Source organism: Hibiscus syriacus, unplaced genomic scaffold (genome assembly GCF_006381635.1).
Source record: "Hibiscus syriacus cultivar Baekdansim isolate YM2019G1 unplaced genomic scaffold, ASM638163v2 tig00110429_pilon, whole genome shotgun sequence".
NCBI lineage: Eukaryota > Viridiplantae > Streptophyta > Magnoliopsida > Malvales > Malvaceae > Hibiscus > Hibiscus syriacus.
The window spans coordinates 6,469,815-6,487,103 of record NW_024062733.1 but is presented as its reverse complement, the minus strand read 5'-3'; the positions used below and the strand labels follow the sequence as shown (position 1 = coordinate 6,487,103).

The 17,289-nt window shown below is 33.9% G+C and overlaps 1 protein-coding gene across 2 annotated transcripts in view; it reads right to left on the bottom strand.

Annotated features, from left to right (window-relative positions):
• The window catches only part of LOC120124910 (exocyst complex component SEC10b-like), a 43,691-nt gene extending 30,869 nt beyond the window's left edge, over nucleotides 1-12,822 (bottom strand). The window contains exons 1-22 of one of the 2 annotated variants that reach the window (XM_039143468.1): nucleotides 12,687-12,822; nucleotides 12,398-12,441; nucleotides 11,277-11,350; nucleotides 10,189-10,255; nucleotides 9,352-9,608; nucleotides 9,202-9,276; nucleotides 8,825-8,926; nucleotides 8,654-8,704; nucleotides 8,474-8,579; nucleotides 8,108-8,218; nucleotides 7,710-7,801; nucleotides 7,419-7,578; nucleotides 7,260-7,336; nucleotides 7,039-7,137; nucleotides 6,851-6,941; nucleotides 6,461-6,546; nucleotides 6,205-6,378; nucleotides 5,725-5,778; nucleotides 5,520-5,648; nucleotides 5,334-5,426; nucleotides 5,090-5,236; nucleotides 4,742-4,839 (exon numbers count right to left, since the gene is read on the bottom strand). In XM_039143468.1, the coding sequence (XP_038999399.1) occupies nucleotides 4,742-4,839; nucleotides 5,090-5,236; nucleotides 5,334-5,426; nucleotides 5,520-5,648; nucleotides 5,725-5,778; nucleotides 6,205-6,378; nucleotides 6,461-6,546; nucleotides 6,851-6,941; nucleotides 7,039-7,137; nucleotides 7,260-7,336; nucleotides 7,419-7,578; nucleotides 7,710-7,801; nucleotides 8,108-8,218; nucleotides 8,474-8,579; nucleotides 8,654-8,704; nucleotides 8,825-8,926; nucleotides 9,202-9,276; nucleotides 9,352-9,608; nucleotides 10,189-10,255 (2,069 nt within the window). In that variant the 5' untranslated portion in view covers nucleotides 11,277-11,350; nucleotides 12,398-12,441; nucleotides 12,687-12,822. Of the gene's footprint in view, nucleotides 1-4,741; nucleotides 4,840-5,089; nucleotides 5,237-5,333; nucleotides 5,427-5,519; nucleotides 5,649-5,724; nucleotides 5,779-6,204; nucleotides 6,379-6,460; nucleotides 6,547-6,850; nucleotides 6,942-7,038; nucleotides 7,138-7,259; nucleotides 7,337-7,418; nucleotides 7,579-7,709; nucleotides 7,802-8,107; nucleotides 8,219-8,473; nucleotides 8,580-8,653; nucleotides 8,705-8,824; nucleotides 8,927-9,201; nucleotides 9,277-9,351; nucleotides 9,609-10,188; nucleotides 10,256-11,276; nucleotides 11,569-12,397; nucleotides 12,442-12,686 lie in introns of those variants that run through there. The other variant, XM_039143467.1, reaches the window with a different exon arrangement.
• Nucleotides 12,823-17,289: the final 4,467 nt, after the last annotated feature.

The following is a 17,289-nucleotide window of genomic DNA, read 5'->3' as shown; positions in this document are numbered from 1 at the left end:
GAACATTTCTTTTTCTCTCGTTCCCAAATTTTAGGTGACAAATCAATTTTTTTGTTTCACTTTCGGGATACACTTTTATTTTAAAATCATTAAAAGCGGACCTCAAATCAGTTATGACTGCCCACTTCAACAATTTTAAATTAAAAATATATTACCCTTAATCCAATTATGTCGTATGGCCGAGTTATGCACATGAGGATATCATACAAGTTATACAAAAAGTATATCACATGCCAAAAATTAATTAAACAAATATTATAATTAAAAATATCATACAACATTCAATCAAGATAAAATGACTAGTCCTACATGTACGCAAATGAATAAAATGGAACTTAAATTAAGCATTATACTATCTTACCTAAATTAAATATATGAAGTCTAAGCATACAAAACCAATATATATAATAAAACATCCCCAATGCAAATTCACGTAATTGTTAAAAAGAAATATTCAACATATTACAATTGATATTTACTCAAGTATATTAATTCAAACTTAAACCTAATTATTGAATATATATATATATGTTTATTTACACGCATTTGTGTCTTAAACATGCATCAATGAATTTACGTACAAAATATTACAAACATCGGGACCATAAAATAACAATTCGCAAGGGATCAAAGCATAAACTTTCAAAGTAATAGGCTAGAAACACAAATAATGCAAAATTCGATTTAACAAACCAAATGGACTAAAATCCAACATGTAAGAATTTAAAAGGTCTAATATCTAAAGAGCAAAGACTAAGTACAATAAACACTTTAGGACGAGAATTAAATGTGCATAAAGTATACAGACCGAAATAAAATAAGTGCAAAACAAGGTTACAAAATCAGAAACGCGGTGGTTATGGACCAAAATGCATAATATTGGAATATTGAATGATCATCCCACAGATAAACCACACGTAAAATGTATGCCCTATACACTACCGTTTCAATGAATTCATATATATAAAATATAGGGTGAAAACTGAACCCTAAATTAATTGCTTTCATTCCCAGCCGTAATACACTCTCATCTTCTTCACTCTCCCTCTCACCTCTTCTCTCGACCCTCTGTGATAACCCAGGCACGATTCCCTTTTCCGACCACTACCGTGGTGGTCACCAGCGATGAAGCACCCGAATCGACCTAATGAGCCTAGACCTCTCTAGCCCTCAACCAAAACGAACAACCAACACCACCTATGGACTCTGACGAGGACCAGAACCGGCGAGATAAGCTAAGTTGAACCTTTCTTTTAACTTTTCTTCTGATTTTGCTTCTAGTCTAAACAAAATTTCAAAACGTATGAAACTAACATGACTCGGTGTTAAACCAATCTCAGACTACAAACCCGAGAGCTTCGCCCCCTAAACACCAAAGAAAAAAACGAACCAAACGGGACAGAGACCCAACCTCGATGCAGCAACGACATCGACAATCAATCAAAACAGAACCTGAGGTAAATCTAACTGTCTATTTCTATCTTCCTTACCCTTATTTTCTTCCTAAATAAATACCACATATACGAATAGTTAGTAAAAATAAACAAAATAAGATGAAATACCTCCTTATTAATGCTTGATGTTTTTTTTTTTGTTTTTGCTTGAAAGAATGCTACTGCCCTTTTGTGAATGATTGATATCCTTGCGATTGTGAGAATGAAAATCAGGAGAGAAAAAAAATGTTTCTTTTTATTGCTTTTCAAATGTTGAACCATAAACTTTTACAAATTCCCCTCTTTCCTTTTCGTTATCTCTGTAATCTCCTGCTCGTTTTTTTTGCTGTCTGATCTTTTCCTCCCCCCCCTCTGTTTCTGGTGATTAGTCTCCCCTTAAAAACTGATGGTTTCCAGTAGTTAAAAAAAAAAACTGACCTCCCCCTCCATTTACAGTTTTGTGATAACTCAAAATACCCCCCACTCTCTACAAACTGTTCCCTCTCTTTTCTGGTTTCTTAACTACCCAGACAAATTAAGCATCTACAGTATGTTTTAGCTATTAGTGTGTAGTCGAGCTAGTTAGCTCAGCCTTCGGATGTTTCCGTGGGCAGGTTAATAGATCCAGCAGTGACGAGCAGTAGATAGACCGAGATCCAATTCAAACTAGTGCAGATTCAAAGTACGTCTCAGCATTTTTGAAAGGGCGTGTATATTTGTAAACTTTATTGTCCAGATGAGTCGTAGTTTCAGTAGAGCGGCATGTATCATTTTTGTAAAGTGTAAAGATTTTATTTATTCTTCAGTTTATTTTACAGTTGTTTTATATTTAAAGAAAGTAAGAAAAAGGTGGTCAGCCACTTTGGTGGTTCCGTGTCGCACCTTAAATCGGTCAACTGTGTGTCATATTGGTCTAGGGTGTCACACAAAGGTCTCGAATCATGTTTCAGAATCAATCAGCTTAGCATCCATTGAGTTTGTAGTGCCTCCACAAGAGTTGACTAGAAGCTATATCACTTGGACTCGTGTGTGTGAGTGTTGGATACAAGCATACATCTAATATAGCCAGGTATCGTCAGATTTTTCTTAGTTTATCCATGTATTAGAGGATCTGAAGCTCTTCATGTACACATAAGTTGGATACAAGTACTTCAAGAAAAATGAAGAGTTGTGACACAAGAGCTTATATTATTATAATATTTATTACTTCAGTTTTATTAGATATTAGAGATATTGTGGATGGTTAGGATAATAAGTTTCCTTTATGTTTTAAATCTAGGACTAGGATTAAATTATCTTTGAAATCCTAATATAAAAACGCTGTAAAAGTATTACAATCACAGCTTAACGTCATCATTTCTTTGAAATAAAAGAAAACTAGAGATTTCCTTGAAAAGTTTTTCCGGAATTCCATCTTTCTTAGTCGTTTGTTCAATCCTATTTCTATTGATTGTTTCTGTTTTTCTTCTTATCCACATCAACTTGGTAATCATTCTCGTTAGATCAAGGGTTTAAAATAATATTTACTTTGAAGTCATGTTTGGACATGGCAAAGGCTGTCCAAGAGGAAATCAGGGTCAAGAGACGAATTTGGTTGCAATTTGACGTCCAATAGAAGAATTGTCGCGTGCACTTCATGATGTGCCGTGATAGGAACCGGTGGAAGCTAGGATGAAGATTAAGAAAAGTGCCCACAATCAGTTTGAAATACCAAAAGGTATTCAAGTTGTTGATTTTCATGTTTTTTTTTTTATAGGAATTGAGGCCTCATTAAAAACCCCCTTCATGATTCAAGGAACTCATATTGATTTTCATGGTTAGATACATGCGAAAGATTATTCAGATTGGGAAGCTAGTTTGGAGAATTATTTCGAGTGGAATCCTATGGTAAAAAGTAGGAAGGAGATGCCTGTGAAAGTAAAATTGAAAGATATTGCACATCAACGGTGGAAGAGAGTTGAAGAGCAACGTGCACGCAAAGACGAGCCAAAATTAGCACATGGGAGCACATGAAAGAAAAATTGTGTAAACAATTACTACCTGCTGATTATGCGATGGAGTTATATGAGAAGGTCTACTAGTTAAGGCAAAAGGGATTGTTAGTGGAAGAATACAACTCTGAATTTAACAATCTTTCTATTAGAGTTGGGTTGAATAGGGGTAAAGTCTCGTTATCTAGCAGGATTAAATCAGTCTATCAAGAATGAGATGAGAGTGGTTCGATTATTCAACCTCAAAGATGCACGAATACATGCTTTAATGGCTGAAACACGTGTTTGGCAATATTGGTGCTAGAAAGCTTGTGATCGAAAGAATTGTAGTAGTACAAAGACGGTTCGGATCTATCTAAGTGTTAAAACAAAACAAACAACCTTCGAAACCGATCATGAGGTTTCTATGAGTCGTAGTGGAGGAAACATGAGAAATCTTGAGGATTGCCAAGTCAGACAGAAGGTTTCTAAGACTGGTAGCAACTCTCATATTAGTTGTTTTGCTTTTGGTGAAGAAGGACATAGTACTTGTCCTAACCAAATGGTGACTTTAACCGAGATGGTAGAGCAAAAGGAAATTATCCTAGAACCCATTTATGATGAGTATATCAAAGAGAATGGAGAAATTGATGTGTCCCTGTTCAAGGAGAATCCTTGATTGTTCGTGAAGTGTTGACAACATCAATCAAAGGAGAATGAGGGTTTCAGACATATCCTTTCGAGGGCTTTGATGGGGTTGTTCTTAAACTTTCAGATCAGATGCAACAACTTACTGAAGCGAAGAATGAGGTTATTGAAGATGTATCGGATACTATAGAAGTCAAGTCTACAAGGGGTAATCAATATAGGAGATTTTTGGTGAATGTTTGGGCAAACCAGCTAGCAAGTTGATCCCAAAATTTATGCTAAAGTCATGAAAGTTTTCTCAACGAAGTCTAGTTTTCCAAGTCGGGAAGAATGACAAGTGAGCTTATACTATTATAATATTTATTTATTTCAGTTTTATCAAATTTAGAGATTCTTCTTATGATTAAGATTATAAGTTTCCTTTTATGTTTTAAATCTAGGGCTAGGGTTAAATTATCTTTGTAACCTTGGTATAAATAAGCTGTAAAAATATTACAAACACAACTTATCATTATTACTACTTTTGAGTAAAAAGAAAAATATATGTTTCCTTTAACCCTAAGTTTTTTTCCCCTTCTTGAATTTCATCTGCTTTCCTACTCTTTTGTTCAGGCGTTCTTTCCTTTTTATTACTGTTGTTTTTCTTCTTATACACATCAAGTTGTAGAAGCGTAAACTAGAAGAACAAACCTTGTGCAAGCATTTGTTGGACGATGATCATGAATCATTCCATCATCAGGTGGGTGGTAATCAGCTGTCTTTTGCTCGGCTGTTAACAACCGCTCAACCTACAATGGAGTTTCACCGAGATAATTGCGATGAATAATAAACAGGAACAATCTAATAGCTTGGAGAGGAAAAAACAGTGTTAAGAAAATATGAATCAACAAGTAGGTGACGAAAAGAATAATCAAAAGATAGCATGACAGTAAACATAGGAAAGAAAGTTTAATCCTCCAGATAACAATTTTTTATTCAGTATATCTACCTCCCCCCCACCCCCAAACAAAAAAACAAATGCGTTGGTGAAGCCCTTACCTCGGCCATCAAAGTTTCAATGCATTGCTGAAGCCCTTTATAAGCAGCACCCTCCGCGCTAGACATTGCAGTTGCCATTTCTTCACAAGCAGCAGCATGAGCACCATCCACAGGTAATAAAAGCCTAGATATAGAATTTGCAAAGTACTGCAGATGAAAGGTAGGATTGATTCAAAATCATCAACTTCAAATATTCTTTCATATTGAACTTTTCTACAAGAAACAACCAAGACATCGAACATACTTGCTGAATTATGGCCACACTACTGCCAGAACGTTGTACTGCGACCATGAAAGCTTTGAAACTGGTTTCACCAGCAGCTGCAGCAGCTTCTGCCTGTTCATCGATTAATTAACCACCCTTATTTCCATTATTTTTCATTTAATTGAAAATTAAAATGGATAAGATAAATCATAATCTGATATTTACCTGAGAAGTAGCTGCAGCAGCCACCCTTCTACTAACACTTGTACCTATCACAAATCTTTCCCTCAAGCTTGCTGCTTCAGTCAAGCCATCTCTAGCCCGTTCAAGTCCATCTGTTATGTATTTTCTAACCTGAAAAATGAGACTAATTCAGTACCCATAAAAAACATCCAGAGGATTGACATGCTTAATTAACTAACCAACTTACTTGGTCGAGTAGGCAAGTGAGGACTGCTCTTACATTGGCTGCAAGTGTAACTGGCTGTCAAAAACATTGCAATAAATTAGTTGTTGATGACATTTAAGTCATTATATATGGTTTCGATAACTCCACCCATTTCTTTTTACCAAAAGCTTTGTGTTTTATATTTCATATATTTAATCATGTCACTGTAACAATACTTAATGTACCAGTCATGGTGGTGGATAAGGCCTTTGAATTGCTTTGTTTCAAAGTTTTGAAACAAAATATTAGCCCACATGAAGCTTAAGAAACTCCTGGAATGATAAGATTTAGACAAAATTTCAAGAGCAATATAGTTAATAGAAAAATTGGAAAGACTCAATTTTTTCCCCTACAACCCCTCTGAGGTGCTCAAGCCCAGTGATTTCAATCATGTCTCTTAGCATGAACAAAAATTGTACAGAACAAAATGAGCATAACGTCGATCAGTGGATAAATTATTACCAACGAGGAAAATAATGTGCATCTGGATATTGCTTCTTCATTCCACTGCACAAACTCTGTTGCAGCTGCAACAGATATCTCCTGAGGGAAAGAAGCCATTGAAGCCTCTTTAGAACGACCTATTGTTCCGCTAGGCTCACAGATTCTCTGGCTTTCAACACGCAGTTCTTCCAACTGCATAGCATCACAGATGTTACAGGCTGCAACAATGAAGTAATCAACCATTGAATCTTTAGGAGATCATCTAAATGTAAACCTTTGCTTGATACAGTTGTCTAAGAGAGGCTTTCTCATAGTCAGGATATTCATCTTTGTGAGAAGAAAAAAGAGACACTGCAAGACCTGTAATAACAAGCAAATTTCAGATTTAGTAATAAAAGGAGCATAAAATAGCTATTGATTGTGGTTACTTTCAATTCACATTTGTTAAGTCACGTAACCTCTCTTGATTGTAAATTCATCCGACACAAGCGTTATCTACTTTGGTCTATTTTTATTAAATCCCATCAGTAGTTCCAAATAACCAACCTTAAACTATCTACTTTAATCAAATAATAATTTATCTGATTCCAAAAACGTAGTTAACATTATAAAAGAAATGTGCAGAACAAGGTTATTTGCAAAGGAGCTGCTGTAATATTGTTACCTTCAACATCCAAATCACCACATCCAACAGCTCGCAGGTCTCTAGCAAGTTCTTGAGTCTTCTCATACGACACAGCTAACACTCTCAGATACTGAAGCCTCAAGTGGAATATGATACGAAGTCAAGTGTCACATCTACTTACAATTAGAATAAGGAAAAATGGATTAATTTTCTATAAGTTTACTCACCAATAAAATTCCACCTTCCTCCGTGGGACGGGGATGCGTAAGAGATGGTTTCTCCAATAATTTGTCCAAAAGAGAAGTAACTCGCTGCTCCAAAACTCGCTGCAAGAGACATAAGAAACCAGCCATAATTAGAAAAAAACTTTATTCATAATGGTGCTGCTGCACATGAATTGAAAAAATGCATTGATATGGGAACATGAAGAACATAATCATCAAGGCACCTGAACTAAGATTGACATAACATCATTAGGAGAAGGGAATACTGCCATAATTGTGGCAGCTTCTTTTCGTACAGTATCTGCAGGAGAAACAACATAGATACAAGAATTTGGTGATGAATTCAAGCCCTTCAATTTACATATATTAACCTATCTCTAGACCTGTAATATCTTTGTATAATTTAGAAAGACCACGGGCAACATAGTTAGGAGAAACTCGGTCGCCCAGAACTAAATTAGTGTCTGAATTCATCACTTCAACATCAATGAACATTGGACGGGTCGCTACATAATGTTGCATGGCACTAGTGCCCCTGTTGAACTGCAATTTCCAGAAACAGACATTCCGAATTGATTAACACGACCCTTTCATAAATTTAAATAGCCTGCTTGAAATAGAATAAATTGATAATTGAGTTACAATTTTATAGAGTAATATACAATTTATAATACCTGAGATAAAATTTTAGCACATTCAGACATGGTGGACAATTCCCTTCTCTGTGATGCAGCATCAAACCGAGCCAGCAATCTGTTCTCCAGCTCTACAGAGATTTGGCAAAAGAGATAAAACCACATGGGAAACATGATAAACTTGTCATAACATGATAGGCAAACCCATTAATAAGACAGAATTAGTGGATTCTTTCCCTTGAAAATTTAATTCTAAAGCTTTCATGAAGGACCAGGATGATAAAAAGAACTTAGGTACAATGACTAGTTATTTTAGGTAACTAAAGTTTTTCATCAAAATTCCCCTTGCAATCTAAAAGTCACTCATTAACTCTTTTACCACTCTCATAGATCATAAGGGCTTCATACAATAAGACTGTAATAAAACAGTTACATACCATTGCAATACTCCTGAAGATTACCAATTGCAGTTTCCAATCCTCTGCTGGCAGTTGTACCACTTGCAACTGATGGCATAGCTCTTGAAATATCCTCCTCAGCAAACGATCCTACCGAAGATAAAAAGGTTGTTTATAAAGTAGTTAAAAGAATAAAAATTCATATTCCAAAAGCTGTAGTTAGAAATAAGTTGCCCATACTAAAATATATTATAACTTGCCAAGTTAAAATTTTCAAACAGTTTTTACCCTAACAAATTCATTATTATCTCGTGCAGTCACTCCTTTTCATGTACACATCTGATAATAAAAAAGCTTTTGAATTTGTGAAACAACTAAAACTTTAAAAAAGTAAAGTCGTCTTACGCAATTTTTGTGCAATTGACGCAGCCTCAGCAACACGGCTGTCATCAGAAAATAGAGGTGAATGTTTCGTTAGATCGCCTGGGCTACTATTAAACTCCATCAGGTACTGCAAGTAAGAAAATTGTGAACGTGTTAATGCAATTTAAGCAATATATAGGACACAAAATAGACCAACACTACCTTTACGAGCTCTATGGTTTGACTAGCAGTTTCACGCTGAGCATCTGCACTCTGAACACAGAAGATAACAAATAAATGCACTTAGGAAATGCTATCAAACTAGAAAAATGGCAAGACCATCTAGTAGCAAATAAACCAGTTAGCGGTAGCCGAAATAATGAATAATCTTACCTGCAAATGATCTCCCACTTTTGCTGCAGTCTGCCCAACACTTGAAATACGTGAATCCAACCTTGCAAAACTGTTGAATAAGCCATCTACACCTTTTTCCAGCTGGAGATCCAAAACCATATTAGATTCACATTCACCTAAAAACTTATAATTTTGAAAGATCTTAAAAAAATATCTGATTTTTTACGTAATGTCATGCTGTGGTTAAGCCAAGGTAAAAATGTGAAGGAATTTTAAAACAAAAACAAGAAGAATTTATCTCAATATTCACTATAAAACTGTTGAAGTTTAGGCATGAAAGAAATAAGTTCTTGTTTTATTGACATTTTTACGTGAAGATTTCAAAGAAAAGGTATGAAGGAACTCTGCAGAATGACCTCAGTTAGTGTCTTCCTGTGCTTAGCATCTTCGGTAGAAACCTCTTTCTTGAGATTGTTGAGTTTTCCATCAATCTTCAACCAATACCAAGAATATTAAAATTAATATGAATCCTACAGGATTCATCAAACCCATATTACAGAACACACCTGCTTGTGAAGTTCAATCAACTCTTTAAAAGAATCCTTGAACAGTGATAATAAAGCATCTACTTCTGGGAATAGAGGTGCATTGAGTCCTTGCGCAACTTTTGTAGCATCAGAAGTTGTACGGGCATGTCCATTTGGCAGAGCATCAGTCCCTCCAATGCCGTGTCCATCTGCTGAATCTACTTCATCTTCGCGTAAAGACGGCAGGAGCTCATTAACCAAGTTGCCAAATAATGCATCAAATGAAAAATCACCCTACCAATTAAGTTTTGATCATAAACTTATCCAATGAATTTAATGAGAAAAGTAAGACAGGCTATGGCCATTTTTATTTCAAACTATATTTAAGGATTATTTGCATCAGACATCAGAAAATTATGGGTCAATTGCTGAACTGGTCTCTAAACTTGAAAACATTCTAATTGAGTTCTCAAACTATCACTAATATCCATATCAGGTCTTTCCATTATCCATTTTGTTAATTTTTTGTCAGTGCTAAATGGCAACGCGTGTCACCATATGATTTCAACACTTATTTTTCTTACTTCATTTTTTACCATTGTTCCTTTATTATTTTTTTCAAAATACAAGAATAAAATATAAAATAAAAATTTAAAAAAAAATGTGTCACAATTAGATGATGACATGTGTCACCAACATTTAATGAAAAGTGAACAAAATAGCAAATAGAAGGACATAATTGGAACAATACTGATAGTTTGAGATTAAATTAGAATCTTTTGAAGTTTAATAACTAATTTGGTATATGACCAACAATTTGGGAACATCTGGTGCAATAAACAATATATTGAATCATTTTGTGATTGGATTCATTATTAAAGTCATCAATGTTCAGGATGACAGGAAGATTGCTTACAGAAGAAGTTTTTGACCTCCGCGGCATCTATTGACGCATATTAAATCAAACAAAATTAAGATAATATTGCAATTGAAGTTTTTGTCAATAGGCAAAACAGAAGCAACAACTTAATTTTGAGATAACAAAAGAAGAAGAAAAACTAAGCATGCAAGGAAAATGTGATTAATTTTAACCTATGCTAGGCCATAAAAAAAATAATAACAATAAAGTTTATGCGAGGATAATGCAGCAACTAAATACTCCACTATCTCTAACTTGAGCCAATACTTTAATTTCTTTAGAAACCCAAAATAAAATACTCTGTTTGTTGTCCTCCACATTCTCTACAACCAAATACAAAGAAAAAAACGACTTAGTTACAATTCAGAAATTTGAAACTAATTAGCATTCAAATGCAAGGTTAAGCACTGATATTCTTTCTGAACAGCCCATTGAAACATTGCAAATTACATGAATTCCTCATGCAATCTAATTCAGGTCTACCTTATTTTTTTCAAATAGCAGAAACAAATGTAGCAGCATAAATGAGAAGAAAGCATTCTTTTATGGAATAAGAAAATGGCGAAGGATAATCTCAGTATTAGTTGAAGGAGCAAATTTTGGTCTTGAAGAGACTGAAGACTGGCAGAGGAAAGTTTTGACTATTAAACATAATCAGTAAATTGGAATGGTCAGAACAATTCTCAAAAATAAGGAAAAAGAGCATCAAAAGAAAGAAAAATAAAGCTGTTAAACCTAGAGTCACAATGTAAATAATAAAGATATTAAATATGGAGTAAGGATATTTACTGCAGAAGGTAACAGCAGTAGAATCAAATCAAAATGTTGAAATAGGAAACTGCTGCTGCCATCATAATGGCTGTTATGTTTCGTACATATTTATTTTAAATTTTTTGGGCAACTAAATGCGAGAGATTTTAGTGTCACTAATCATAACTAATCTGCAGAGCTTCGAGGAACAGACATGATGGACAACTGAAAATCATGGAACATGTTGAACATAAAACTTAAGGAGTTCCAACAAAAAGTAATATCTACAATTTACCTTCAATCCAGATCGGCTATCTGCAAACAAATCATCATCAAATCTTTTTTTTCTTTTTGAAATCGTTTCCTGTCCTGCAGCACAGCATCTTACTTTGCATAAGATAGGAATAACCACACCGCACTCTTCACAACCCAAAATAGAGATTATCAAGAACAGGTATGGAAAGATGGACCGTTTTTTCATTTTATTTGATATATGTGTAAGCATTCTTTCTTTTTGGGTGGCAGACTTCTGTCTAAATATAATTGCCTTGACTTGTGGTTGAAGAGGCATTAATGTCTGTGTTATTGTGTTACGCTTGATTCCACCAAGAAAATGTGTCCCAATCACTTATTTGCTATGGTTTTTTCTGGCTTTATTTCCTTTTCTTTCCCCTTTTAACCTCTCCTACTTAACTTATTATATTGTACTGTTGAATTAATGTGATTTTAAGTGTTACCAATGACATAAGGTGTACTCTAAGCACTAAAACCTCTATATCTCTTGAGGTGCAGGATGGAAAAAAAAAAACCGGCAGTCCTAGCAAAATAAGATGCATATTAACAGTTATTTAGCATATCAAAAAAATTACATACATTTCTAAATAACAACTTTGTCATACAAAAGGTTTAAAAAGATGATAGATCTGCTGCACGCTTCTAGATCAAAAGAAATGAGAATAGCCCATGGTAAGTGTATGACTTTTTCCTGTTAACTTTTGCAGGTACATGGTGTGAAGCAGTAGCTTAAAGGTTGGTGTCTAGTAGTTATGCAGAAGTTATCTAATCAAGAATATGATCTCGATAACCTGAATAAGAATCAGAAGGAAAAATTTCTGCAGCAAACAACTTTTTTGATAATGGAATTGAATTCTACGCCTTTGAATGCCAAGACACGGAAAACAATCATAAAAAGCATATATGATTCAGCCAAACAGCTTCATAACCCACTCGTTTGATTTATTTAAGCATGCATGTTCTTAAACACCAAATAAAACATCACGGCTCTACATATTCTCAGCATGACAAAAGTTGCAGCCAATAGATAACTAAAATTGAAAATAACGAAGCCAAAGAACCACCGAATTCCAAAACGGATTTAAAATAAAGTTGAAAGGCAATGGAGAATAAAAAGAATACCGAGGCTTGAGTGAAATTTTAGCAATCTCTAGAACTCCATTCAGCTGAAGAAACAAAGAAATAAGTAAAGTAGGGAAGAAAAGACCGAATTAAATGAAATCTAAAGATGAAAAAAAAAAAGTGAATTATAAAGCAAACAAATGGAGGTAGGAAATCAGTCGCTGCACAGTTTGGTTTGAGGAAAGAAGTGAAGAAAATCGGATTAAAGAAAATTGTAGGGGGGGGGGGAATTAGACTGATTATTTTCTATATATTTCGTTCAAAAATTGAGGGAAATGAAGGCCATTACTAAATTTTCCGCCCATTACTAAATTTTCCGGTGGCAGCTACAGTTTGAGTCGGAGGCACGGCAGAGAGTCACGAGAGGAAGTTAGTTTCAGATGAATCTGGTATGTGGAAAAAATGGAGAACTGGAGCGAAAATAAGGGAACGCAATAACGGTGCCGTTGACGGCTTCAAAGAATATCTATATACTATTTTATTAAGTTTATATTTTGGCTAAACCACTTGATTGGTCACTTTTATTTTATACATTTTTTCTAATTGAATTAAAAAAAAATTAAGTTTTGGTCACTTACATTTTGTATTTATTAAATTTTGATCACTTTGGTTCTTGCCTACTATATTTTAGTCTGTAAATTGTTAGTATGATGACGTGGCAAGTTAAAAAGGGTTAATTTTTAGTTTGACCCATATACTTTATACAAAATACTAATTTGAACTTAAACTTTTGATAAAATATCATTTGGACCCCCTAAATTTTAAATAAATTATCAGTTTGACCCATAAATTCTACCAAAGTCTCTCGTCATTGTCATCACTCATTATTGTCGTTGCTCGTCACCGTCGATCGATATCGACTGTCATCGTCATTAACTGTTAGATCCTAAAATTTTTAATTCACTCATTTTTAACCTCCTAAACGTGAATTCGGTGTTCGTTTTATTAGAAAATATCCAAAACTTAACAAATATTGTCTAGAGCACTTCGACTTCCTTTAAAATAAACAACAATAATAAATTTATCATTAATATTCTTTTAAAAATAAAATCATAAAATTTAAATATATATTATAATCAAATACATAATTTTTTTGTTTATAATATTGTTATGTTATATTTTTTTGTTATGTTATAATATTAATTATAGTTTTTTAATATTTACAAATATTAAAGATGTAACTTCAATTCGATAATTTACCCTAAATAAAAAAATAAAATTTTCAACATAATTTATGATCATCCTTTTTTATTTGAATGGAGAATCATGACTCAGCCAATTTGTTGAGAGGTAAATGAATTTTTAGAGTAATAAATCCAAAGGAAAAGGAAGGAAAAAAAGATAGTGTCTTCTATTAAATCTTAGATTGACTATGATATGCAATGAGCATATGGTTTAAAGAGTATTATACAGTGACATAATTTAAGATGTCACGTCATTTTTTTTATAGTTTTGAGTTATAAGATTACCCCTACTATTGGAAAATGAATAGATTTTCTTAGACTTTTTATTTTTTTTTTTCATTCTCTGTTGTTGGATTGTTCTATAAAATATATTGAGGGCTCAATCTTGTTCCATGTAAGTATGATTTCAACTTTTTTATCTTTACCCATTTCCTCTTATCTTTAATGGCTTACCAAAGATTTTTGAATGATTTATCCTATGACTTGCTAATTGAAATTTTGAGGTTGTGTCACCACTAGTTTTGTAACACCCCAAATTTCAGACTAATAGTTTTGGGTTTACCCGAGAGGTATGTAAACCTCGTGAATTTTATAAATTAAGTTGGTGGGCTTAATTGGATGGGTTTTGAGACCCAATTAGCCATAAAATGAGATTTTTAAAAAAGAGACAAAATACGAAGGATCAAAAGTGCAATTATACCATTGGTGGAATTTAAAGCTAAAATTTAGGGTTTTACTTCTTTTTGGAATTGGGTATCTTATTTTCCTCTTCATATTCTTCTTTTCTCTTCTTTCTTCCTTTCCTCTCCAAGTTCCATAGCAAGGTAATATATTGAGCTCTTTTATACTTCATTTTTATCATAATAACCCCCTAGCAACCTCATTTTTGAAGATTCAAGGTTTGGGTTTTATTTTGTAAGAAAAAGAGGGGTATTTATCATCTAAGCCTTGAGGAGGGTGATTGCTAGCTAAATCAAGTTCATTTCGGGTTTCTAAAATCAACGTAGTGTATTTCTAGTCCTTTGGAGTATTAAATTTCAAGTAATTGCTAAGATTTGGTGATTTGAGCATTTTAGGGTTTATCTTTGATTTCTCAAGCAAATCATGTTTTAGGTGTTAATAACATGTTTTTATGATACCTTAAGACCCTAATCAACTTGAAAAATCTTCAGAATAAGTATAGAAACCAAACCAAGTCATTTGGGATGATTTTTGAGTGATTTCTGAGCCTGAAATACCCATTTCAGGATTTGGGTATCGATATTGGGATAAACGGTATCGATACTGGTTAAATTGGAGCAAAATTAGGGATTTTGGGTTGGAGTATCTATACTGCTAAGAGGAGTATCAATATTACAGGGGTGACAATATATATACTGGGGACCTAATTTCGCAACAAAATGCATTTTTGGTACTGATACTCATAGGGGTATCGATACTTAACCCTAGGGTATCGATACTACTCACTTTGGATGGTTAAATTTGACCAATTTAGGGTTCATAAGAGCTAAGTACGATCAGTAATAATAAGACTTAGTCCGTGAGGAACATAAATATGTATACCAGGAACACTTGTAAGAGCAGATTATATCAGGTGTAACCCTATTAAGTGTATTACGTTGAAATATCTTCAATTGAGGATGTATATAGATAGTTTTGAGCGAGGATCATTACAAGAGATATCCGATAAGTAGTACGATGAATATGTCAGATTCAATGGCTACGAAAAGCATGAGCTTTGAAAATTTCAGTGAACTCAAGAAGGGCAAGTCGTCCTTTTTAGTTCAAGAGGTTTTGAAGGGAAGTACCTTTTTAGTTCAAGAGGTTTTGAAGGGAAGTACGCTACATAACATTATAAATTGCCTTGTCATTTTTTTTCTAATTTTATGGGATCCTATCTATAGACCATTTGAATAGAAGCAGGAACATAAGAAATGAGTAGTACCAACTCAACGAGATCAATCTTCCTTCTTCTCTTATAGTATATTATGAACACATATATCGGTCGTATTAAGTTACAGGTTCTAGTTTCCCCATTACATGTAGGAGAAGATTGAACTAGTTCATATGCCAAATATCGAGTAATACAGTTAGATCAACCGAAGCTAGATCAACATAAAAATTATCGGTAAATATCTGGATTTACGGGTCAAGTACTTGGATCGTTATTTTTTACGGGTTTTCTGATTAGGTTCGAGTAACAAAATTCCACTTAGTCGGATACCCAACTACTCAATACCTGACTTCTTATATATTTTTTATTTTTATTTTATATTAAATTTTTTATTTCTAATTCTTAGATTATTGTACCATAACATTGTAAATTCTCAATTTCTTAAATTTTTTCACCTCTAACATTCTTAATTTATAATTCTTTTTCGTTTTAATATTTAGGATATTGAGGAGAGTTATGCAATAATGTATAACATTATATTAATATCCATTAAATTTCCTTTTAATGTACAATGATGTGACATGCATTAGTTGCGAAAATTAATTAAGAGAACATTTATTTTCTAAATTAACTTCAAGAATAATTGGATATTTAGACGTGTTTAGTGTTAAGGTTTGTTGGTTGTTAAATAAATCCTATGTTCATAAGATATTTAGCCGTTTAGTATTTTAGTTAATAGTGGCTCCTTTGTTTTCTTTTGAATGAGATGAATGGTTGTAATCCCGTATGAGTTTTCAACTTGTATATTATTCAGTAATTTGGATATATCTCGATCTCTTGATATTGGATTAATACGATTTAAAGTACATTGAAAAGCTAATAAATATAGAATTAAAAGTCAAGAAGACTTCATAGGTCAAAAATGCTTGAAACCAGCTAAAAAATGAACCCGAGCCAAACATTGGGCTAGCCAGTTCCTCAAATAATAAGTAAGCCTTCACATAACATTCTAGATGAGAGAACGAGCGAGTTAGCAATTGAGTGTCGTTGATTTCACTTTAGTGAGTCCAACTATGTTAAGGTATACCCAGGTTATCTTAGTTGCCTTTTTGGAGTGTTACCAGTGCACGAGGCACTTTAGGGGCTAAATAAGGTGTGAGGCTCGAATAATCACGAGGAGTGGGTTAGCAATGTCAGTGTTATGTGGCCTGTGGGCATTAAATATGCATGGTTAGTTATGTCAGTTCAGTACAGTCAGGTAAGCTTTCGATGCACGTAAATTTCGGTTCTTACCTCTAGGCTATTAAGATAGGTTGGGGTGTCATTTCGAGATGCACATGAATTCCTCCGACCACACCACCAAACCTATCCCATGTCTGTTTTTGTCAATCATGCATATATAGTCCTATCAGTTCAGTATGTCATATATGTTAAAGTTTGGCTTGAAGGCTATGTGAGTCCAAGCCAATGCTTCAGTTTGTGTGAGAATTGTACCGATTTTATGTGACATTGGGTTCCTCTCAGTGATCTACCTGATAGTTATGTAAGGACTAGGAGATTATTCATTATGTATGTAGAAATTACGTCGATACTATATGACACTGATGTTCCCCGAATAACTAGTGTTTGAGAGCTATGCGAGACCAGATGTTAGTCAGGTTTGTATTCAGATAATGTACAGTATGTCAGGGTGCATTCAGATAAAACACAATACGTTCGGGTGTCATTTAGGTAATGTATATCAGTATAAATATTAGGGTTAGAGACCCTTGGCGAGGCCCTTAGCAGAAGATTAAGGGAAGTGTGAGGCCCCT